The sequence below is a fragment of the Podarcis muralis genome, chromosome 6, assembly GCF_964188315.1.
Source record: "Podarcis muralis chromosome 6, rPodMur119.hap1.1, whole genome shotgun sequence".
In the NCBI taxonomy this organism is placed as follows: domain Eukaryota; kingdom Metazoa; phylum Chordata; class Lepidosauria; order Squamata; family Lacertidae; genus Podarcis; species Podarcis muralis.
Window position 1 is genome coordinate 15,742,548 of NC_135660.1, and position 25,779 is coordinate 15,768,326.

The 25,779-nt window shown below is 42.1% G+C and overlaps 1 protein-coding gene and 1 long non-coding RNA gene across 5 annotated transcripts in view; one reads left to right on the forward strand and one right to left on the reverse strand.

The window, feature by feature from the left end:
• Positions 1 to 3,110: 3,110 nt before the first annotated feature.
• GPR160 (G protein-coupled receptor 160) overlaps positions 3,111 to 25,779 on the reverse strand; it is a 30,320-nt gene continuing 7,651 nt past the window's right edge. For 2 of the 4 annotated variants that reach the window (XM_077929782.1, XM_077929781.1), the window contains exon 2: positions 3,111 to 5,731. In XM_077929782.1, the coding sequence (XP_077785908.1) occupies positions 4,661 to 5,683 (1,023 nt within the window). In that variant the 5' untranslated portion in view covers positions 5,684 to 5,731 and the 3' untranslated portion in view covers positions 3,111 to 4,660. Of the gene's footprint in view, positions 5,732 to 14,110; positions 14,756 to 25,779 lie in introns of those variants that run through there. The other 2 variants (XM_028731549.2, XM_028731550.2) reach the window with 2 other exon arrangements.
• Positions 14,757 to 19,519, forward strand: LOC114597968 (uncharacterized). The gene is made up of 3 exons (XR_003706930.2): positions 14,757 to 14,860; positions 18,151 to 18,193; positions 19,410 to 19,519. It is a non-coding gene; the product is annotated as an uncharacterized LOC114597968 (long non-coding RNA).

A 25,779-nucleotide genomic window follows, 5' to 3' on the forward strand; every position in this document is an offset into this window, starting at 1 on the left:
GACATTTTAACACTGTATGGAGCAACATGGACATGTATGGACTACATGGTATTGAGCTTCAATCCTGCCCTCCAGTTAGGAATAGCACTTGGATTTCAGATTCCTTTAGTAGTGCTTGTAGCATTTAGGGGATGCCCAGAAATAATTGCACAAGGCTTGTTAAAAGTGATCTTCAGTGCTTGTGTGAATACAGCAACAAGTGGAAGCACATTATTTGCTTGCAGTTATCAGCACCATTATCAGCGTCAGCATTTCAGGGCTAATTCTCACTTTACATTTTGTACTCAAGTACAGCTTCTAAAAGAACAGGATGTGAAATTGGAAGTGGTAATTTGCATTGGTTGTTTGTTTGATTGGTTGCATTGATAGTTTGGGGACTATTTACTGAAGCTACAGGCTTAGTATGGAGTATTTTAAATTTTAGTCCTAAGGTAAATACAATGTTTTCTTCTCCTTTTAATAAAATCCCCTGCCTCTTTGGATCACATCCTTGATTCTAGTCAAGTGATGGCATTTATAGAAGTTAGAAATCTGAGTCGTACTTGGGCTGTGTCCAGTCACTGTTAGTTGCGAGGTTTAGAATCTTATGGGAACTACAAGAAACAGTTTGCTTGAAGGTGTTTGGGGGATGCATGTACCAAGTCACACAGAAACTTGCACTACTATTCTGGGCAATCTTATCATTTATAGACTGCCACCTGAGTTGGCCACACCTCAGGTCTTCCTCATAGATTAGCAAGCATCTGCACAAGAACAACGCATATTTCCCATGTGGGTTTCAGGCACAGACTGCACAAAATTATACTCCTGACACTCCAGAACACTTTTACATTAGATGGCTATTTTCCATATACCAAGCTGTAATAGGAATAGAAATGTCAAATGGCGCCAGATGTAATAGTAGTAGTAGCAGCAGCCACCCCTCATCGCTGTCGGTTTAATGACTTGTCACAGTGTTCGACCTTTTTGTATTGACGTGGGCTAAAATCCCACGATTGTAAACAGCCATGGAGACTTGACAGTAGACTTCACAAGTGTGCAATGTAAATAGGCATCAGGTATATGTGATGGAGTCATCTGCAGGAAAAGGGCATAGAAAACTGCCTTTTGATATATTTAAAACAAAATTAAGGACATGAGCCAGAGTGAGGGCTCAAGTGCCTTTCAGTGTTTGAGAATCATTTGATGATTCACCTGCATAATCTCCCCATCAGTGATGCACCAAGTGATGCTTGTTACGTTTGAGTAACTCCATGGGATCACCTTCTTGTTGGGCAGTTAAGATAGCCAAGGATCAATGCCTGCTGACATGATCCTGGGAGTAAGGACATGTGAGGGGTTTAAACACAGACTAACAAATCTTGGCTAAAGCTATTGTATATGGAGAAGAGAAGTGTCATACTTGACTCAGGCAGTATTTTAGGAGAATGGCGAAAGGACATTAGCAATGGAGTGATGACAAAGCAAGTCCTGGGTGCAGTTTTGATGGAAGTTACTTCACATCCTTCATTTTCTCTAACAGGATGGAACAGTCCCTTAAACTGCAGCTCCCTTGCAGCACTAAGTTAGTTATAAACAAGCAGCTTACATCATATTTCATCACCAGTGTTATTATCTCTTCACACAAATCTGTAAATATTCACTCCTGAAATGCAAATTGACATATTCTTCCCATAACATTTGCATGTAATTTTTTAAATAAAAAATGCTTGCTCTAAAATATGTTCTTTCTGATCTTATCAGTGAAATCTAAGTAAACATGAACAGTTTACATTTCAGTAAATATGATTCTAATGAAGGCATAAAAAACAGATTGTTTGCAATAGTAGGAGAAAGTTCCCTGCGTGTGTCTGAAGCTAGTCTGTTATAGTAAATGAAAGCCTCATATAGCACAAGATTTCAACCTTTGTTGTGTCCTAACAACTAAAAGATAAAAGAACCCCATGTAAGTGGTCTACGAGCTGTCCCCTAAGTAGCCTTAGCCTTTCTCGACTTTTTCCTGTGGTTTTAGATCTTTGTTAGCAAACTGACATTACAATAATACTTCCTCATTTCAGACCTTATGGGAATTTGTGATTAAAGATCCTATGATCAAAGTACTAAAGTTGGCATGCAGTTTGAGGAAGGGGGAGAATGTTGGCCCAATGTTTGTTCCAGCTAAATATGGTTTTCTGATGCCAGGATCAATATGTTCAAACTGGCACCTTAATTAAGCAAGATCATCTGGAATCAGTGCCATTGGGGAAAACCTGAATACATATATTAACTCTTTATTATATATATAATCTCATTTGTATTAGGAAATATTTCTTCCACATACTTCTGGATTTTTTGTTCATATCCATGGTCTTTTAAAACATCTGATGCTAGAGTACCTCTGTTATACTGCCCTTTCATAAATCTGTTGGGTTTATAAATATGTTAATAATTCCTCTCTATGGGTGTCTAGTTATATAGATTGACAAAAGTACCGTGCCCTCCAAAAAAACCAATAGGAGAAAATTGGCCCTATGGCCTTAAACATTTCTGACTCTGAAAAATGACCATTTTGTGTTCTTTACCCTTTCCTGTTATGGGAACCAGTAAATAGATGAAACATAATCTTAACTTTACTGCCTCTTCTATTGCACTAATATCTGAAAATGCTGTTTAAGCAGATAAAGTACTTAACTACAATTTATAAGCTTGTAAACTAAATTCTTTATGTTCTGAACCCCATTTTTGTATTTATGCAGGGTAATTTCTCCTCTCTTCTCTTTTGTTACATCTATGAAAGCCAACACAGAGACAAGGGTTATGTGAGGAATTAGCAAATTTGTGTGAGGTTGAGAGACAATGGGACTTTTGAGTATATTTGCATATAAATTTGTGTAAAATTAATCACACTTCCTTGTGTGCCTCCTCGAGAGGCCCAGAGGGTGGCAACACAAGAACGGGCCTTCTCTGCATTGGCTCCCCATCTGTGGAATGTTCTCTCCAGGGAAGTTCGCCTGGCACCTTCATTATACATCTTTAGGCGCAAGGTAAAAATGTTCCTTTTTAACCAGGCCTTTGGTTGATTTGATTGACATCCTATGCCCTTTTAAAATGGGGGGGGGGTTGGAGGGGGGTTATTGGGTTGTTGCTTTTATTTTGATTATGTATTTTGTGGTTTTATATTTTGATTTTATTCTGTGAGCCACCCTGAGACCTCTTGGTACAGGGCGGTATATAAATTCGATAAATAATAATAATATATGTACGTCTGTGTTTGTATCATGGAATGGTACTTCGATTTTCCTAAACAAGTGGTTTAAGCATATGTAGCAACAATTTGGCACTTTCATTGTTTCCAGTGAAAGTTTTGAAAAATTATCCTTCCCCTAATTAAGCTGTATCATTTTTACATTTAAAGAATAAGCCACACAGTGATTTCGGTAAAAATTGATCTATATGTATCCTTTTTATATAAAAAGCACTTTCATATTTACATAGCATGTGGATGAATTTTAGATTCTCATATTTGTTATGGTCTGTAGGAGTGATGTAAAATTTACTTGTTATTAAATCTGTCCATGAATAATCAGATTATACAAAGGATGAATCAAAGCACCTTATACTATTGCTGCTTCAATTTGCTTGTAATTGCACCTTTTGTTATTGGCACACACTTTTTTTTAAATTGAGCATTCTTATGTGGTAATATTTGCTTCCTGTGGGGTTAAATATTTGACCTACAGCATCACCAACTTGGTTTATAGTTGAACTTTACATTGAAAGTGTGAATACAGTGCTGCAGAAATAAAAGCTACTTCCATTTGTCTAGTTTGATGTCTTTTTTCACATTGAGGGAAGAGTGACAGCCACTGATTACTTTATTTCAAGTATGTTGCTCAAACACTGTGTAATAAAATTATTTATATTTATTTATATACCGCCCTATACAACATAAAAACACAAAATATATAATCAAAATAAAAGCAAGAACAACCCAATAACCCCCTGCAAATAACCAGAGAGGGAAAATAGAATTTGAAACACACATACACAATATTTGTAATAAAACATATAAAAACACACACCCATCAGGTATCAAGGATTAAAAGATCAATTTAACTGTCTTTCAAATCAAAACATTTTAGCCATTGGTGTTTTTCCCAACCATTCATAGAAGCTCTTTGATCCAGTTGAGGCTTCCATGGAGGGGCGCTAGGAGGCAATTTTCTATTATTCCCCCTTCCTTCTGCAGCCCTTGCCCCCACCCCCAAATCTGTTCCAAGGGTTGAGGAAACCTTTGGGACAGCATTTGATGGGAGCAGGGAAGGTGGCATTGAGGGCTGCAAGAGAAAGGTGGAAATTGCAACAACTGCCTCCTTCCGTCCATGGTAGCCTCCACTGGATCTGAGAGCCTTGAATGAGATGAGGGCAGAATTTGATTATTATTACAAACAACACTGTTGGGCACCTTTGACAGTAATTTGTCATTATTTTGAAGTAAGCACCCATACTGGAAGTCCAACTTGGTAAACAGCACACAATTACATTATAGCACCACTCACATACACATATTGGTGATCCCTTCCCAAAAAAAAACCTACAAAAGTTTACAAATGTCGCAGAATAATACAATCTTCCCCCAAGCTATTATGGTAACTCAATATTCACCTCTCGCAGCCGCTTGCTAACAGATTAAACTTTGGGTGGTGGGCTTTTGAGTTTTCTTTTCATCTTGGCAGTTGAATGGGGCAAAGCAGAATTTCCAGCTGACAAATGGATCCACATCCCAAGTCTCTTCTGTCATCTCAATCTGGCGGCGCCTGACCCAAAATGCCATTCCAATAATAAAGCTGTTGGCAAAATAAAGCCAGGGAACGTTCATCTCTATGCAAGCAGGAATCTCTGCACCAAGGAACAGGATTAGCATTTGAAGGAGCACAAATGGTGCCCAAGTGCCAATAAAGCAGATAAGAAGTCTTGTCAAAAAATGCTTCCCGGAGTCTCTGAGGCTGCACTCAGGCATGTAAGGGAAGAACAAAACAACCTCTCTCTCGATGGAAATTAGTTGAATTGATTTCACCATATCCACAACTTCTGACCAACAGAATACAAGAACCAGGCATATGATAAACAGCATGCCTACCGTCAGCCAGTAGCTCTGACTGCTGGTGTAGAAAGGGCACTGGTAGGCAGAATTGGAATGGCTTACCTCAAGTCCTATAGAGCTGCCTGGAAGATTCAGAACATAACAGAGAACTGAAATCCACGTGAAGGCAACAGCAACTGTGTATAGTGATCGCCAACACATGTTAGGACGCTTGGACGTTTGGGTTATTGTAAGGTAGTAATCCAAACCAGCTACAAAAGAAACTGGGTAAAATAAGATTCCATAGGCAAGGGCTGCTATCTGAGCCAGAAGACAGATATGATACACAGTAAATCGGACGCCTAAAAGCATGAAATCCTGAAAACAGGCAATGAAGGACATAGTTGCTAGAAGCACAAAGTCAACAAAGGCTAGTGAATTGCAGAAATAGCCCATATAACTCTCACGGAGATTTGGTTTTCGGACTTGTAACAAAAATAGATTGAGCATGACTTTCCCAAGCATGATGAGCAGAAGAGCTCCACTAGCTTCAGAATGATGGGAGGCTTGGCCATGTTGAAAACATGAAAAGGAACAGTTCTCACAGAAAATGGCAGCCATTATTTTGGATGGAGTTGAGTATTATTGAACTTTATTTCCAACACATACCTAAAAGATAAAAACAAGGGTTGGTTAGTTATTTCTAGATTCTTAGATACATAATTAAAATAGCAGTACAAGCTATACATTAAAAGCTCGTTGGAATAAAATATGTTTTCAAAGACTTCCTAAGAACAAAGGAATCAATACCTCCAGGGAAGGGATCTCACAACTGCGACGCCTCCACAAAATTGGGTATATCTATCCATATTAAAAGATATTGCACAATCAACCCACTGCCAGAGGAATCCATATAAAAAGTTTCCTTTTCTTATCCAGCAGGCTTTAAATCATGCCATATTCATATGTTGCCATTCTTCCATTTTCCCTGCCTTCCTCACTTGTCAAGAGAATGAACACAGAGAACCAAGATGTCTTGTGTTTTGCTTTCATCACATTTAGGAAAGCATAGTGGTGAAGCTTTTGCATGTATGCAGTCTCATATTAAATCCCTGGCATCTCCATTTTAAAGTCAAGTAGCACCACTAGAAACACCTCTGCCTCAGACCTTTAAGAGACATTGCCAATCAAAACAAACAATGCTAGGCTGAGACGGACCCAAAAATCAGCCCCATTTCCCAGTACTGAAAACACCGTTGCCCTGTTTCTTGACGTGCACTGTCAGAAATGATGGTTTTGTTTCTCAACAAAGAAACCATAGCCCCAAATGGGAAATAGCTCTGTACATGCAATCTTGACAGTAAGGCTCAGAGCTAGACACCAAACTTATTAACGAAGTTACTATTAAAGGCACTCGGTTCACAAAAGCCTGATGGAACAAAACAGTATTCACCTGCCAGCAGAAGGACAAGGAGGGAGCCAGTCTAGCTTATCTGGGGAGGGAATTTCAAAGACTGGGAGAAGCTACCGAGAAGTCCCTGTCCCATGATCCCACAAAGCATGCCTATGAGGGTGGTGGGAACAAGAGAAGGCCTCCCCTGAAGATCTCAAAACCCAGGCAGGTTTGTATGAGTCATCAGGAAACCATCCAGATCCATCAGCCTCCTGGGGTGCAACACTTATTCAGTCCCCCACCCCTGTAGAGTCTCTGACTTCCAGCAAGTCTAAACTTTACCAGGTAGTAATCAGACCATGACAACTGAACAATAGAAAGTTCCTCCACTCTAAGATCACCATAATCCAATTCAGTGCAGAAAACCAAGGCCAGAGTCCATTCACTGACCTAGTATTGACCAGCATCGTGAGATCACAAGGCAATACAGTGGTGCCTCGCAAGACGAAAAGAATCCGTTCTGCGATTCTTTTCTTCTAGCGGTTTTTTCGTCTTGCGAAGCAACCCCATTGGCGGCTAAGCGGATTAGCGCTATTAGCGATTTAGCGCTATTAGCGGCTTAGCGGGCTTAGCGGCTAAGCTGTTAAAAGGCTATTAACAGTTTAGCCGCTTTGAAAAAGGGGGGGGGGAAGCGGGGGGGAAATGGCGAGACTCGCAAGACGTTTTCGTCTTGCGAAGCAAGCCCATAGGGAACTTCGTCTTGCGAAGCGCCTCTGCGACGGAAAACCCTTTCGTCTTGCGGGTTTTTCGTCTTGCGAGGCATTCGTCTTGCGGGGCACCACTGTAGAACCATGGAAGGGTTTGGAAGCAAGAGAAGGGCATGTATATTTTGTTTATATCGTCTAGTCTATGAATTTATGTATACCTCTCAGCTTTATACTGAATCAGACCCTTGGTCAACCAAAATACATTGTGATGCACATCCTGCAGGCCAGCAGAACATCATGATGTAGCCACTGTTCAAGCAAGTCACTGATCTGGGTGGGTGCAGCCTTATCAGTCAGAACCTGCAGTCAGCAGGAATGAGGTCCGTGGCATTAACTCTTGAATAATGCAGCCTTTATCCAAAGAAAGACCTGGACCCCACCACCTCTGGCTCAAACAGTTGTTTTCAGCCACCCTTGTGTCAGCATTTCTATTATAAACCTTCCCCGCCCCCCATCCTGCTCCTCGCTCCTATCTTTTAAAATGTTATGACTCAGCCTAAAAGGCTTGGGCAGCATTAAAACTCTGTTCACGAGGTCAAAGCACAAGAGCCATTTTATTTGCATAGATTATTCCTATTAGAGGAATGCCATTGTGTTGGAAGGCTTAAAATGGAAACATCAGGTGTTTGTACTCTTGAAGGCAGCAAAACTGAGTATTTTTGAGTCCCGTTCCGCTGCAGAATTCTGTTTCCCTCAATATTGCAGTCTTACGCTTTTTAAAAAGCAAGTGTACAATTCTCTTGATTTGATGAGTTTCACAGCATGAAAAGTTCTTTAATATGCATAAAAATAGAGGACTGTGAACAGCTGGGGAGTGGGGAGCAAACAAAGCAGGACTACTAGGCAGTCTGACCTAGAGGGAAAGTACCTTCTCAGAGTCAAAGGATCACCCAAAGCTTCCTTCCTCATACCCACACCACCTTGTGTCTCTTATCATTCAAGGCAGCTTACAAATTTACCATTATTAAACAGAAGCATTACTGTCCAAAGCAGGGCCACACAATAACCCTTTCAACAAAGTAGTTCAGTATGACTATTCCCATACTCTCGATAGGGTGAATAATGATGAAATATTGACTTTAAATTTCCCCCCATTTATTTTATTTAACAAAACTTAAACTCCAGACAAGACTGAGGCACTGTTAGTAAGTGGTTCTCTAAACCAGAGGGGTTGGATACGGCCGGCTCTGGGTGGGGTAACATTCCCTCCAAAGGAGTAGGTACATAGCTTGCGGGTACTTCTAGACCTGTTAACGGTTGCTTAAGGTTCAGGTGGCCTCAGTGGCACAGAATGCCTTCCACTAGCTTTTTAGTGATGATGCAGCAGTGCCCCTATCTGGACTGGGATAGTCTTAACATCTGTTGTCTATGCTCTGGTAACCTCTAGGTTGGATTACTGCAATGCATTCTATGTTGGGCTGCCTTTGAAGACATTGCAGCAATTGCAGATGGCACAGAATTTGGCAGCTAGATTGTTGACAGGGACAGAACAGTCTGGACATATACCAATACCAATTCTGGAACAACTGCATTAGCTACCAGTTAGTTTCCTGGCTCAATTTAAAGTGCTGATTTAACTTATAAAGCCTTCTGTTTTTATTTATTGTGTTTATTGTAATTGCGTTTAGTATTTTTGATGCTCTAGTATTTATTATTTTCTTTGCCCTCCTGCTGAACTCAGGGTCTCCCTATCCTAAGGAGAAATAAGAAAGTGATCCATGACAGACAAAGACCCTGACAGACACATAGCATGATCCAAAGACTATCATGTGTAAGAGCCATTATGGAATAGCATCATCATTCATGGTTGTCACCATAAGTCTCCATAGTGAAAAAGCAAATGATTGTGGCTTGTCTTTTCTTCACCAATATGATCAGCTGCTGCAAAAGCAACAAATGAGGCTCCGGCTATGTTGTCTCCTTGGCATGCATGTATCACTTCTTTGGATCCTGACCAAATGCTTATTTTCTTTTGCCTTGTTTTGTTTTGCTTTGTTTGATTTGCAAACAGATTGTAGGGGAGTAGGAAGAGGCTGGAGACATTCAATCTGTTGCTTTCATGGCTTAAGGAGATTGGTTATGACCAAGTTTGCAGCTGTCAAGTTTCCTTCAGTTTACTTTAACTTCTGATTCATCTCTTGAATGTTTAAACAAATCAAAGGTTATCTCATTGTACAGTATACTGACTGTATGAATAGGCTCTGAATTAACTTGTTGGATAGGGAAAGACAGTTGACCTGACCAGGCAAGATTTTGGACATTGTAGACCATTTTCTCTAAAAAGGAGGATATATATTTACTAGATATCCTCCTTTTTTAGAGAAAATGGTCTATTTACTAGATGAGAATGAACTCTTGCATTATACACAGCACATGATGGCCCATGTGCTTTTGTTTATATTAACATCTCAATGCTGGGTAAATGTCATAAGATATAGCTGACTGAGACCATTTTGATCTTCACCCTGGTCAGGCCTCCAGCATTTTATATAAGGAACTCCAAGGAATAAACAACCACACCCTAGCCCAGGGGTCTGCAACCTTTAAGACAAAAAGAGCCACTTGGACCCGTTTCCGAAGGGGGGAAAAAACTGGGAGCCACAAAACCATTGCGACATTTAAAACAAATATATCTCCGGAGCCGCGATCTGACAGCGGGCGGGAAGGTGACGTTGGGACGGTGCATGACTAACGCACACACCGCCCCCAGGCGACGTCACAGTCAATACAGCGCCCGCCACAGTGGGGAGTGTCGGGGCGCACAATGCGCCTCCTCCCCTCGCTAGTATCTGCCCCGGAGCCGCGGCAAAGGTGTAAAAGAGCCACATGCGGCTCCGGAGCCGCGGGTTGCAGACCCCTGCCCTAGGCCAACCCCAACCTCTCTCACCACCAAGGAACACAAGCGAACAACACAAGCAACGCTGACACCAAACTCTACATACATTAAGCATAATAGAAACATCGCCACCCGACCCCACCCCCACCCATCTTCCCTCCCTACGCTCCCCTTTTTTTCTTTTTTTTTCTCCTCCCCCCCCCCAATGTCTCAACAAAAGAAACGGATTTGTAAAAATGTTACATGGAAAAAATACGAGGCATTACACTTACTTCTGTAAAACAAGAAAATCCTTAATAAAATATTTATTTAAAAAAAAGGAACTCCAAGGACCAAGTATGTTTAAAAACAACGTTCTCCAAGGTAGCTTTCTATGCAATGCTACTGCTTCCATACACAGGGCGAGCTACACAGACACAACTTTTCAGTCTCAGTGCAATGGATGTGATAATGGTGTTATGAGGAAAGGTTTGGATTTGTTAGGCAATGGGGAATATTCTAGGGCAAACTAGGCCTGCATAAAAGGGATGGCTCCATTTGCAGTAGGATGCAGGTACGGGATTATAGTCTTAGTCCCATACTCAAATCCAACAGCTGGTATAATTGCTTCAAAAGCAGGCACTGAAAGAGTTGGAAAAATTCAGTCTTCAACTACACATGGATACAGAAGACTATGGAACAGAATATTGTGCAATTCTGAGTATGTGTCCTTGGGGCGCCTACACAAGATGTGGCATTTTTAGTTCAGGTTAAGTAATCCAAGAGGGACACAGGTGGCGCTGTGGGTAAAACCTCAGTGCCTAGGACTTGCTGATCATAAGGTCGGCAGTTCAAATCCCCGCGGCGGGGTGAGCTCCCATCGTTTGGTCCCAGCTCCTGCCCACCTAGCAGTTCGAAAGCACCCCTAAGTGCAAGTAGATAAATAGGTACCGCTTTATAGCGGGAAGGTAAACGGCGTTTCCGTGTGCTGCGCTGGTGCTGGCTCGCCAGAGCAGCTTCGTCACGCTGGCCACGTGACCCGGAAGTGTCTCCGGACAGCGCTGGCCCCCGGCCTCTTAAGTGAGATGGGCGCACAACCCTAGAGTCGGACACGACTGGCCCGTATGGGCAGGGGTACCTTTACCTCTAAGTAATCCAGACTACCCACTATACCAATGAACATAGTCAGATATGGTTCATACTTTTACCCAGGGCCATCCTACACTAGCCTTGTGAAAAAGCACCGTGAGTCCCTCCATTCACCAAACAGATAAATTAAGAAAATCAGGAAAGCTCTGCTGGATCAGGCCAAATGCCTATAAAGTCCAGGTTTATGCTCCCACTGCAACCAGCCAGATACCTATGAGAAGCTCACAAAGAGGAGTGTGAAAGCACTCTCCCACATGTTGCCTTCAGTACTGAGGGTGATAAACGGCCATCCTGACCGACAGACACTGAAGTGTGAGCCAAAAGTGTGAAACTGGGTCCTCTGCAAGAAAGCCCACTTCATGTGTGCCCACTTCTCATGATTATATACCACTTGATTGTAAAAAGAACCTTGAAGTGGTTTATAAAAAAATAAAATAAAACAATAGAATTACCACTAAAAAAGTTACAGTTAAAACCACAATAGTATAAACTACGTAAAACAAATTTAAACTCATACAAATTTTCCAGTTGGTTGTCTGGTGAATCAGAGCTATTCACTATGCGAATCAGAGCTCGACCAAAACCGGTGGTCACAAAGAAACCTATCTGTAGAGGACCTCATGCACCTTCTCCACATGGGTACTGCAGCACCCAACTAAACCTTTCAAAAGTGGGATGGAGTCTCACCCTTAGCCCATTGCTTAATTAGCTTGCTCATTATAGGGCAATAAGCTGTTTTGAGTTTGCAATGTTAAACTGGAGAAATAGATTCAAATCTCAATAGAGGCCAACATTCACATTAATATGATTAGTAATGGCATGAAGAACCCAATCATTAAGAGTCCTTGATGGGGCAATCAGACATTACTGTTAACCTAGAGCACAATGGTGCCTACTGAAGATATTTTTGTTTAAGAAAGCTTTCCCTGAGGTGTGACTCAGTCATTTATGGAATATTAATTGTACATATGTAGAAACAGTTGTTTTTAGAGTTTGCAGGGATGGTTCTATTGTTTTTAAAACTTGTATTTTAACTCATTTTCTCTTGTTGTACATGGCTTGTAAAATAAATAAATTTCTCACTGCCACACAAACTAAACTCCCTTGACTAGAAAAGGGTTGTTGGTGTCAACATCAAATTTTCAGAAGCTCATAAGACTGGCCAGCAGTATTTTCTTCAAGTTATGCGCTTTACACTGTTTTCTTATTCCAAATTATGTGATTATTCTGATTCCTCCAAGGAAAGCATGACATGAGTGTACAGCACATGCAAAAAGCCACTCGTGGAAGTGTCAGACACCAAGCAAGTCGCAAACTATTTTTTAGAAACAACCTACTTACTAAAAGTTACCTAGAAAAGGTCTTAAATAGAAAGTACTTATGTAAATTGTGGGTTTTCATGACGTTTGAAGCAACCATCATAACATGAAGTGTAAGGAAGTGATCTTGCCTCTGTTGTATAAAGGAGAAAAGGGAACACACGCCTATGAATGAAGTGAAGGAGGAGTCAGGGGAGTGGGAGGGAGAAGTGGAGGTTATTTTCATATCAGTGGAGGGGAGTTTAAAAGCTAAGTGTGCAATTGGGAGCCACAAAATAAGACAACACTGGGTCTCACATCAAGGCAGATGGGGTGATAATAGGGCCTCATGTAGACCAAATATCTTGTTCTCTCTGAGGTGATAAAATTTGTGTACGGGGAATACTATTTCAGACTGCAAGGCGGGGGCTAACAATTTCCATCCATACAAAATCATATTCTGTACACACAAAAACGACCAGGGAGAAAGGTTCAAGTCTAGCTTACTCTCCCCGCACCAAGAAAAGCAGCTGAAGTGGAGGTGGGTGGTTTTTCAATAGAAAAGCAGCTGGAAGGGTAAAGCAGTCTCTGAGCAGGTGGGGTTAGTGTAGTTTGGCACAAAAGGTGGAGTTGGGGGGCGAATTGTGCAGTTGGACAGCTGATAAAATGCAGTTTTGAAAAAGGAGGATCAGGCACTTTAGGTTTTTGTGTTTATTAAGCATTTAAATAACAGGCCATGTCAAGGACAGAATGTATACAAATTATATACGGGTAGAATGCACTCAGTTTTCTTACTTATTACAAACGACTTAAATCACATTATAACACCTTTGTTTGGGCCTCTTCTTCACCTTCCGGCAGGTGACGCTTCAACTCATCCAGGTAAATACCCTTAAAGGACTCCGATTTTTTTTGTGCTGGTTAGTTACTGAACTAAGGCAGATTCATAAATGCACCTTTGCTATACAGTAGATCAGGGGTCAGAGGGACGCGGGTGGCGCTGTGGGTTAAACCACAGAGCCTAGGACTTGCCAATCAGGTCAGCGGTTCAAATCCCCGTGACAGGGTGAGCACTCGTTGCTTGGTCCCTGCTCTTGCCAACCTAGCAGTTCAAAAGCACATCAAGTGCAAGTAGATAAATAGGTACCTCTCTGGCGCGAAGGTAAACAGCATTTCTGTGTGCTGCTCTGGTTTGCCAGAAGCGGCTTAGTCATGCTGGCCACATGACCTGGAAGCTGTATGCCGGCTCCCTCGGCCAATAAAGCGAGATGAGCGCCGCAACCCCAGAGTCGGCCACGACTGGACCTAATGGGCAGGGGTCACTTTAAAAAATAAAAATCAAACCTAAACAAAGTTACAACTACCCATCGCATGTCATTTGACCCTAATCACACCTTTGTGATCACATTTCCTGACTTATTTTGTCAGATCATCTTTTGTTTTCACCTTCATTGCCACAACTTAACTCGTGAGCAACCTTTTTCTTCCAGAGATGATGCGTATTCAGCCATTGCCTGGCAAGCAGAAATCTAACCGATTTAACTCTCACGATCCACACAGAAGCTTAACCTATTGCCATTTTTGCCTGCTGCGCAGTTGGTTAAAGAGCATAAAGCAGGAACTCACCTGTCTTAAGCGGTCTTCAGTTTCTAGGCAAGATAGAAGGAGGGCTGGACCAAAAAAAGGACATTTCCCCCCTCACCCCGCCTTCCATAAATCCTTAAGTTTCTAAATTGAGAGGCTCATGCCTGTCTATATCAGAAATCACACGCGAACCTAGGCTCCCTGGTGCGGCTACTCAACGGCGGGGGGCAGTGGAAAGAGAGAGGTGCACTCTACACGCGCTCAGAAGCACTCTCCTCTTCACGAATCCCTCGCGCCCAAAGGAGGTTCCGGACTCAGAGGAAGCCCTGTCAACGGGCGGCGAACACGCAAGCCGATCTTCCGCTGTCATCTCTCTTTGGATTAAGGGCGGGCTTCAAAGTTCAGCTCGCGTGGGGCGGGAAGGAAGGAGGGCGAGCTCCTTCGGCGGCCACTTTTAACTTGCAGGCAGCCACCCACCCAAGCCCCACGACGAGACCCAGCAAGACGCTGGGCTCGGCGGGAGGGCGAGCGAGCGAGCAGGCGGTCGGACTGCCTGCCTCGGATAAAGGTGCCCGCCGCTTGACTGGCGGCCACTCCCAAAGGCGGCCCTGGGTGGGGCTTCGCGGGCCTCGCTCCGCGAGCAGAACCGGTCTGACGGCGGAGGCTCGGAGGCAGGGAGGGAAGCGCCCTCAGGTCGTTGATTTCTCGGCCTGTTTCATGTGGCGTTTAATCTGACTCTTCCATCGAATCCGCCGTCTGATTTTGAGCGCCCCTAAGGGGGCTCACGTCTTGGTCAGTTTATATCGCATTAGCCGTCTCGCATGGATATTATTATTATTTATTTTTAAAGGAGGGAAAGACTTTCCCCACACGTTCCCTCAGCACTTGGTGGTCTCAGCCGTGGTCTTGAGCCACTTCTGGTGGCCTTCGCCGCCGCAGACGGGTGGGGAGGAAATATAACGAATACACATGCCCCCTCCGACAACCTGCTCTCTGCCCACTTTTCATAGGGTTTACCTCACCCCTGAGGGAACGCCGTTCGCAGCAAAGCCTCTCTGGCATAAATGTCACCTGCCCAAGGCATTTTGGCACCTGAGGCGAACCACAAAATGGCGCCCTTCTGAGCACCAGGGAAGAAGGCGTGAGGGAAGATCTACATCAGGACCTTTTCCTTTTATACATCAGGAACAAGAGGGTGGGTAGGTGGGAAATAAATATCTACATCATGGGGCTCTGCTCCTGCTGCTGCTGCTGCTGTGGATCCTGCCGCCAGAGGCGGTTACCTCACCTTGCCTAATGGGTGGGCCAGCCCTGCATAAGCAATGGGTACGTTTGGGCAGCCCTGATCTCCCACCTCACCCTCTCCTTAACAATAAAATTGCTCGCTGGATCCCATCAGCAGCACACCCATCATTTTTATCTGAGAGAAAAGCAGAAGGATGTGGGTGTGCAGAGTGAGATAAGGAGATATAATATCAGTTGGGAGAATGAGCAACTTGCCCCAGTTATGCGGTGATCTTTATAGTTGAAATATTCAAATCTTATAGTCTGAGACTTTTTGTGAGAAATGTATATGTTGTCTTTTCAGTTTGCTCCTGCAGAAAAGGAAAATGTTTTTATTAATCGTGTAAATCATAGGGCTTTTAAGAAAATTGCAGCAGGGGTGTGTAAGGCTATAGGAATATTGCAGCCAGGATGTGGAGTAGCTGTTGGTAGCATATTTCAAACTAGCTGTGGTCACATGTTCTTTGGGTGTTGTTTCACTCGAAACCTTGAGGCTGGGAACTTTTTGAGAAAGATAAGTTGTTCTGAAGAAATAGAGTATCTTTAGCAACCGTGGCCAGGGGCTTTTTGCAAAACAGGTAGTTGAAACAGGTCACGGTGTCACACACTTCAGTGAAATAAAGGAACCTAGCCTTATTTCTAAAACAGTATGAAGGGGACAGAGGCTTGACCAAATTAGGGGCTTTAGGGAATGGGAAAAATTAACCAAATAAGGGGCTTTGGGGGATGAAAGAGGGGGTGGGGGTTTGGATTTTACATAGCAATAGACGGACACGATAGGTGTTGAACTTTGAATGCCCCTTCCTAGTGGGCGGCAAAGGAGGGACTTGCGCTTGGGGAAAAGGTTTACCGTATTTTTCGCCCCATAGGGCGCACCTAGTTCTGGGGGGGAGGAATAAAGGGGGGGGGAATTATTTCCCCCCCAGGCGTGGGGCTGGGGAAGCCCGAGCTTCCTCCGAGCCCAGCCCCCAGAACAGGCTGCTATCCGCAAGCCTAGGGAGCCCGGCGGGAAGTCGCGCCGGGCTCCCAAGGGTTGTGGAGAGCTGCCCGAAGCCCGGGGCGCGCTCCGCTGCGCTCCCCAGGTTTCAGGCTGCAGGCTGCTGTCCGCAAGCCTTGGGAGCCCGGCGGGAACTCCCACGGGCTCCCAAGGCTTGCGGATAGCTCCCTGAAGCCTGGAGAGCGAGAGGGGTCGGTGCACACCGACCCCTCTCGCTCTCCAGGCTTCAGCGAAAGCCTGCATTCGCCCCATAGGATGCACACACATTTCCCCTTCATTTTTGGAGGGGGGAAAGTGCGTCCTATAGGGCGAAAAATACGGTAAATATTCATGTTTCTGATAAAGTGTGTGCCTGCCTTTTCAGGTCAACCACTTGCAAGTGTTTATTTTCAATAAAATATTGCTGCTTCATCAACTTTGCCCAGACTTTATTATTTCGAAGGGGTAAAGGACCTAAGTCCTGGCCTAGGGACCAGTGTATCTGTCTCACATTTTTGCACCTCGTTTAGCCGTGTCCCTTTGCTTTGCCTAACTATTATCTCCCAAAGCTGAAGCCCTTTCCCCAAATGGACCTCATGTGGTTCTTTGAATAACTTGGTCAGATCTTCTAAACAAAGTCCTCTCATAGTGTTGCACATTTCCATTTTCAAATGTGGAGCTGACAGAACCAAACTGGCAGAACTCTCATCTGTTGTCCTCCAACAAAATACCGGTTTTTAACAAGTTGCAACTGGATTTGATGCAGTTTTAGAATTTCAGTCGAAGAGCAAAGGAGTCCCTCTGGCAAGGGAAAACTGGAATAAATGTCTGACAAGAATAATCATCTTTGGGCAGCTAACCTATGAAGCTGTTACTTTTTTGTAAATATATTTGTAAATACTAGGAAGGGGGCACTACCCCTATCCCTAATTTCAGTATCCTAGTCCCAAACTCCACTATCAGATTCTGGAAGGCTGATGTTTAGGATGCAAGTTTAATCACACTTACTATGTCCCTTTGAACTCGGTTGATGTTACTTCCAAATAATTATGCATAGGAATAATTTCCATTGAACAAAACAAAACTTCCTTCATAAATTCAGTGTAGTCCTTGGTACTCTAAAGCCATTACAGCAGCAAACAACACCGAGGAATCTTTTCACTCCCATTTCCCCACCTAGTTATCAGAAATGTCCACTCCTTAACCTGCAGGGTTAATTGGACATATTCCAGAATTGTTCTTGAGTTTCTGCTTGGCACTTACACCCTATGTTTCAAACAGCCGAGCCTTTTTCTGCCATAGGTTATTTTGTGCTTGAACAGAAATTACTATTTCCCCTTGTCAGCATCACTAGTGAGTTCCTTATAAACCCTTCAGGATAACTTGACTGGTATTTTTAATATATATTTTATTTTTTCTATCATTTCTATTTATTCCTGACATTCCCCTTGCTTTGAATGATAATTTGAATTATTAATTGTACTTAAGCTGGAACTGTACACTGACTATGGCCTGCCCATTACCCTCCCCTAGCTGCTATAGACTATATACGTCCCATGACAGGCGGGATGGGAGCAATGTGTATGGGCAAATGCCTCCTAAACCAAAGGAGCCTGCAAAGGTCCTTGCTTATCTCTATAACCAGAATAAATTTTAGAGAAGAAAATGAATCATGCACATTTCCTTGATTTGCACAACTTATACAGGTTGCAGAATTGACTATAGTGACAGAAACCATCCATTCCTTACTGTACTGTTTTTTTCTGGTCCATTTAATTTCATCTTCTTTATAACCACTGCCTTATTTGTTGTGATGTTACAGAACCCAGATGAAACGCAGGAAGGCATAGAGATAAGGAAAGTGGGTGAGTGGCACGTTAAAAGGATACCAGAATACAAGACATAATTCAACCCAGGCTTATGAGGGTTTAGTGTCAAAACTTGTTTTCAGCGCTAGTGCTCATCCTAAACAGAAAAGACGAGTCTGCTTATGAGTATGTATAAAGTTCCCTCCTCATTGAATAGCTCTACTCAGTTAAGACACAACTAGGATTGCATTGCACAGAGAACAAACTACAGGAAATGACTTTCTTCACACAATTTGTAGGGACTAAAACTGACTCAGGCTCAAACTGTCACTCAGCTATGAAACTTGGGCCAGTGATTTATTACTACTACTACTACTACTACTACAACCACAGCTACTAGATTTATTACCCACCCTTCACCAGCAAGTCTCAGGGCAGGCTACAACAATTTGAAATTTAGTATTAAACAGTAAAGACAAATTACAGTCACTGGAATAGAGTGGGTCCTGAAAACACACATCTCAGTTAGCTTGATCTGCATCACAGGGTTGTTATGGAGATAAATGTTTAAAGGAGAAAACCTATGTATACCACCCTATGCTCATCAAAGGAAGGGAATAATAGAAAAGAAACATATTAATAGAAATATATTTTAAAAATGGAAAGAGTTACGTGACAGCTGTTGCTAGACACTACAGGAGGGGAGTGGAAAAGCTGCACATCATCCTTTAGTATGTAAACCCAATATTTATTTATTTGTTGAGATTCAAAGGGTCTCAAAGGCAATTTACAAATAGCAAATACAAAAATAAAGCTGAGTGGGGGGGGGGAATAAACCATTTTTTAAAAAACCACAAACCACACAAGCAGCAAGGAGGTGAAGAAACAAAGTAAACACATCATCATAATCAAAGCAAAGTATATTGAACACAGCAAAAGTGGTGGTAGTAGAAGCAGTTTTAAAAGCTTTCCTAAAAAGCGAAGTTTTCAGCACCTGCCAAATGACACACGGTGACTAGGTCAGAACTGTAATTCTATTGTTGCGTGCTTTAGATACATTTATTTGTCCAGGCCTTATAGACGCTATAGGAGCCAAGTCTCTTGGTCAAGGTACTGCTGAGTGCTGCTGCTGTTCTATGTATAGAATTATCAGTGTTGGATTTGCCAGTGATTAAACTATTACGATGTTTATTATATTATATTGTTAGCAGCCCTGTGCTTCTCTGATAATTGAGGAGGCATCTAAAATCTGCTGTTTTTTTCTCTTTCATAGCTCTGAGCAGAATCTGCTTGTTTCTCTGCCGCTGCTGCCCAAGTTTTCTCCATGATGAAAATCCACAAAATAGATGAAAGCAAGTTATTATCCTCTTCTCCTGCACTTGGCCTCTAAGGTACACTCTTACTAATTATGAATTTAGTATGGCAGAGTAAGAATCTGCCCAGACACAAACACAACTCCCTTGTACCACCTGGAAATGGATCCATACAAAAAGCATGGGTGCATAGCGGGGACTAGTTTAACTGCTGCTTTCCAAAGCTGCTCTACAGCGCTATTCCTGTTTTAAGACAGAAAATTATTCAAGTGGTCATTTAATACCATGTTTTCATATACAGTATTGCATTATAAAGTAGTTCCAGGAGCTATGTAACTCCCTAACCCGCCTGCAAGTTGGACTTCCTCTTACTTCCATAACAAGCAGGTAGCCCTAAATACCTACAGTATAAGGGAAGAATTTACTAGAATGCAAAAGCCAAGAAAGCGGCTCTGTTCCTCCTCTTTCTGTATGTGAGAGGCCCAGAAACATAGGTTGGAGTTCAGGTCAGGAGATTTTTGTCTGTGGCTAAGCAGCCTAGGAGACTCAGGTGTGTGTGCACACAAGCCTAAATGTCAAAAGAAATGCAAAAAGTGAAACATTTAAAAATGCAACATGCTACTACAAAATATATTTAGCAAGTTTTACCAAATACTCTTCAGCTATTGCTGTAAACATTATTTCAGATAAAGCCATTTTTTAAATAAAAGGTACACATCAAACAAAGGAAAGAATATCTGGGTTGTCCTGGTCATAGTCAGTCACTGTACCACTGGGCTGTGCTATGCTCTTCAATTCTTCAGTTTCATTTTTTAATCAAATCAAGTATATTCAGTAATGTGGACTTTGATCAAGCAATTTTGTATCTCGAGAGAGTTAAAATTGTTCAATAGATCCATAAGGGCAAAAAAAGATTATGCTGGATTAAAAACTACATAATTAGCATACAATGTAGTTTTATTACGGTACATGTACTCATGTTTGGATCAGTTTCCTGAACTTGCCTTTCAGTTCTTACCTCTGAAAGGAGAGCTGAGGGACAGCTGTTTGTTTATTTACAGACTCCTATCCAATCATTATATGCCACCCCTATGTCAAAACCCCAGGTTTCCTATCCCCTCCCCATTTATTATTATAGGGTTCTCCCCACACATGACAGGTTTAAAAAAACTGAAGACAAAACTTTTCTAAATGGCATTTGCAGTGATAAATCAAGCAGAGAACAAGTTAAGCACCCACTTCCTGCCCACAATCCTTCCTACAAATAGTCCCAAGCTTTCTAGTAATGTTACACTGTAAACAGAGTTCCCCTTGTAATTTATAGTGTGCAAGCCCATCCCATCCATGAGGCGGGGTGAAGCAACTGCCTCAGATGGTGGAAGCCCCCAAGGTGACCCCCCACAGGCACCCACCACTGTGGTAGAGAAGCAGCCCTAATTTCTGGTGAGATCTTGCTGGAAATCAGTACTGCTTCTTCTCTACCAGTGGCAGGGACAGTGGGATGAACAAAGTGGAGGCTGCAGGGCAGTGTGGCATTTATTCTGTGAACTGCCCTGAGACCCCCAGGTATAGGCAGTATATGTTGTTGTTGTTTAGTTGTGTCCGACTCTTTGTGACCCCATGGACCAGAGCACGCCAGGCACTCCTGTTTTCCACTGCCTCCCACAGTCAAACTCATGTTCGTAGCTTCAAGAACACTGTCCAACCACCTCATCCTCTGTCGTCCCCTTCTCCCTGTGCCCTCCATCTTTCAGTATATAAATTATCATTATTATCATCATCATCTCCCAAAACAAGACACACCACCCCAGTTAGTGTGGCCTTGGTATCTTAGAGAGTTGCTGCCAGTCAGAGCAGGCAGCAGCAGCAGGCAGATAGTGTACATGAACAGTCTGACGCAACATGAAAAAGCTTTTTGCTAGTTTTTTTTTCTACAGCAGTTCTAAAAATGAACTTTTTCTCCTTTTCAAAATTAAACCGGAGGTTCTCTGGAATTGTTCATACTTTGTGTCAACTACTAGATTGCACCATACCCAGCCCTGGTGATTAGCCTAATGCAATGAACAGACCTCTGCTCATTTCCTGCTATTTAAGCTGATGGTGTGTTTTGAATATTTAACTGCACAGCATGTTGTTTTTCATGCTTCTTCAGTTTAGCTCATGATGATATTTTATATATATATATTATATATATTCAGTAATATATATATATATGTACAGAAAATTTATAGATCACTTAAAGAGATCCCTGAGCGGTATACATAGAAAAAGTATAGATAACACACAGTTAAAGTCCACAACAATCCAAAACTCACTTTTTCCATATAGTCTTTTGTTTGTCCTCATCACCCTCATTTACATGCAGTTTGCCTATGTTCATCCTTGCTTTCTTTTGTCTGTTCCTTCTTTCCGTTGCTGCTCCACAATCTGTCTTAGAGTGTAAGCACAGTGAGAGCAGGGACCTACCTATGTTGCCTTTGTAACTGGGTAAATACCATGTACTCCAATGGTATGAATGAACAAAGAAAAATTCAGAAAAAGGTTGGCAAGCATAGAACTTTTCCTTCCCATGCTTCAGATGCCTCCCTTAGGATCATGGAAATCCAATAAGATAGTGGAAAGAAAGTATGATGTAGCATTGATTTTCTCTTGCTAATATTTCTGTTTAAAATGTAGCATCCATGCTCAGGTCAGTGCAGCACTCTTCCTATCTGCAATAAGCAAGTTGGAGATACAAAGATACTCTCAGCAGTTCAGATGTACTGAACGAGCATACCTGAGATCTGAAAGTAACCCAGATAATCCTTCATCTGCTTGGGATCCCTGTCTTGTATTCAGATAATAACCATGTGTCATTAATTATCACTAAGTCAAATTACTTGGTTCAGATTTCTATTGGCCTTGGGGGAGGGTTTGAAACTGCACGGCTCCCTAAAAATTGGATTAATCATTAAGGGAGAGCAAGTTCTGAAAACTGTGAGTGTGTGGGATTACTTTTAAGGATACAGTCTTTAAAAAACAACAACAGGGGAAAGCTTCACCTTGGTAGCTGGGCAGCAGAATGTCCTATGGGAACAACACTCTGCCAAAAGCACTCTTCCTGATTTATTGTTGAAGCAAATGAAGTTGTATTTTGTTCTTGAAATCAACACCACCTCACAGTTTGCATAAACGAGTGAACCATGAACCAGCTGCATAGGTGTGTCTGACTGATACAAACATATATTAAGCATTTAACCAGGACTATGCACTGTGAAGTTGATGTTAAAACTACTAGTTGTGGGCCAAACTAGATATATTAAATACATTAGTTAAGTTCATTGATTTCAATTAACCTACCTGAGCATGACATAGTTGGATACAGCCCATTGACCTGTTAAGAGAGACAGAATGTCTGCAGGAAGCACTGCCAAAAAAGAAATTGGCAACCCTTTTTATGCACACATCAAACCTACCTACTCTAATGCAGTTCCACAGTGCTTCTCTGAAAATCAGGATGTGGGCAAGTTAAGGGTACATCTGCATCTACTGTATCCCCTCAAACAGCAATAGTTACTCCATTAGTAAGTTCAGTAATTATATGCCTCATCTTGGTTGATGTAGAAGTCCTTCAGCTCATCCTGATTTGCTTGCACAAAATGTGTGCGGAGACTATACAGTGTCCACCCTTTATTGAGCATTCATTCTCAATTCATTCCCCATTGTGGGGAGCTTGTACAACAAGCAGCACTCATCCCAGTTTGTTTGCCTGGAGGTTATATGTCTTCCTGTCCATCTATTAGTATCTCATGCTTTTTAGTGCATTTTCCCATCATTTCCCCTAATTGCAAAAAGTATGCTTTTCTCTAAATAAATAAATATGTGAATGTGTTGTGCCAGAGCACTTCAACCCACTTCGATTGTGGAAACCTAAATTTTGAGAATGTGACTGAATGCCTCTTGCAAAATATTGGCAGTCCAGATGCAACTCAGCAGACACATTGATGTGAACGAGGGCAATGTATTCCTCACTGCAATGTCAGCATGAACAGATCAGAAGGAAGTGTTTTAGTAATGAAACTACTACTACTGTTTGAGAGGGCAGGTATGAACATACCCAAATTTCCTCTCCTTTGTGTTCTTCCCAACTTACGTATTTTCAAAGGCACTTGCCCCTAGCTGCTGCCAAATGTGCTGTTCTAGGAGCGATTTCCTGTGCTGAATTACTAATATACAAATAGCCTTCACGTCTGAAACTCAACCACAGCATGCAAAAATTCCACATTAGCCTGAGCAGCCTCTCCAAAGACGTCTAAAAGAATAAGACAAGCTTTTACAGTATTTAGAAAATAATGATGATGGTGGTGGCGATGATGATGCAATCCCCACCAAAGCAGAGACATTATATTCAAGTTCACTGAACTTTGTGGCTATGATGTAATTTAAATGATAGAAATTAGAATATTGCAGAGATGCTAAATTTCTTTTAGCAAACAGAACCAAAGAAAATGCACTTCTTCCTCTCCCATTGTTAAAAGAAAACCACTTTCAAAAATAAGATTGGCAACACAGCAGTGCGTTGCCTGGCGGTGGGCAGAGCCATAGCAATAGCTTCCTGGCAACAGGATCACGGCTGCTTAGTGGGAGGGATGAGTTTGGGAGCTCCAGATTGGCTCCATTGGTGAAGCGTTCAGTTCAAACATTGCTGATGCCTCATTCCCCTCCCTCCCTCACCATTCTGGAAAATAAGATACATTTTAATATGAGCTATATAAAAAAGAAAGCAAAATCTAATTGCAGCAAATAAAATTTGGATTAAAGTTAACTTTCCGGGCAGGCACATAATAAACATTTTTTATGATGTGAAGCATCTGCTGAGGTAAGTACATCAAATAAGCATCTGATTTTTTTCCCCAAAACAAAATTGAGAACACTATAAAGGAGATATGAATATTGACAAATATTTACAAAACTCAAATCGTCCAAATTGCTTAAAAGATGGAGACCATCTGTGTTTCTGTAATTTAGCATACATCACAAAATCATACCATACTGAAATAAATTTATATTTTTGATTTTAGCCTCTAATGACTCTAAATTTGAATGTCAAATTTCCAAGTGACACAACATCGCACAATAATTCAGATTAGCTCCTGCCAAGTCCTTTCAGAATTCTGTAATTGTGAATCATACTGCAATAAGAAAGTATATAGAAAACTCTTTTTATTGTTTTTATTAAATATTTTATTGGGTTACAGAAGTACATGTGGCTCTGCCTCACTGGAAACAAATCTCCTGGTCACCAAATTTCACCAAGACACTATTTTCGAGAAGCAAAATAAATGCACACTTGTTTCTAGAGTTGCCAGCTTTTGAACTAGTCCCATTTGATTTGCATCAATTAGCAGGTCATAATACTTATCTCCCTGCTGTGAAAAGCTTTCATCGGCTAATTCCTGCATACCAAGCTCCTTTAAAAGCAACAAGAATAGGGGAAGCTGTGTGCCCCTCCCCCAAACTGGCTACACTTTCTCTTCCTCATTTATGGCACATCATCCCCAGGGCTTTTCTCAAAATATGCACTTTAGTGGTAGGGACCTTCACATTTTTCAAAGACATAGAGAGCAGTTTTCTCGGTGCAACCTTACATCTGCATAGAAACTAATCCAATTAGGTTTGCTATCAACTTGCAACACTCAGTTTTTAGACTGTGACTTGTCTTCTGCAAGTGTTGAGGAAAGTGGTTAACATGTGAGGCAGCGGGCATTGAAATGAGGTGCCGTAGTCCACCCCATTCCCACTGCACTTTGTAAGTTGGAGGGCAACTGTGTGCCACAGGAAGTCAACTTCTATTCATGCTGTTGGCCCTGCATTGTGTGCAGCCCTGGGAAATCAGGGTTCTACATGCAGGGCTGATGATACATGTATAGAGTCGGAAGGGATTCTGGGGGTCATCTAGCCCAACCCCAATGCTATGCAGAAATGCTTGCTCATTCCCACCTCTCCCTCTCATTTATTAGTTTAATGATTTTCCTAGATGGCTGAAGGGGTTTTCTTGCTTTCTCTCTCTCCCTCCCTTCCAGCTTTGCTTAACATCCACTTTGATGCAGAGTTCTGGAAAACCGGAAAGCCTGCTCACTAATTTGTGGCAATGTGGTTGGTGCTAATAAAGAGATTGTCAAGTATAGCATTTCAAATAATTTGTTTTAAAAAGTTCTCATCTTTAAAAACCACAAAAAGTTACAACCTTATTTTTAAACAGCTTAGCTAGTTCTTCAAGTTTGGAACAGGTTGCAAGGCCAGGATTTATTTTTTTTTATAAAGGAGGCCATTCTCCCCGCCCTCCACTCC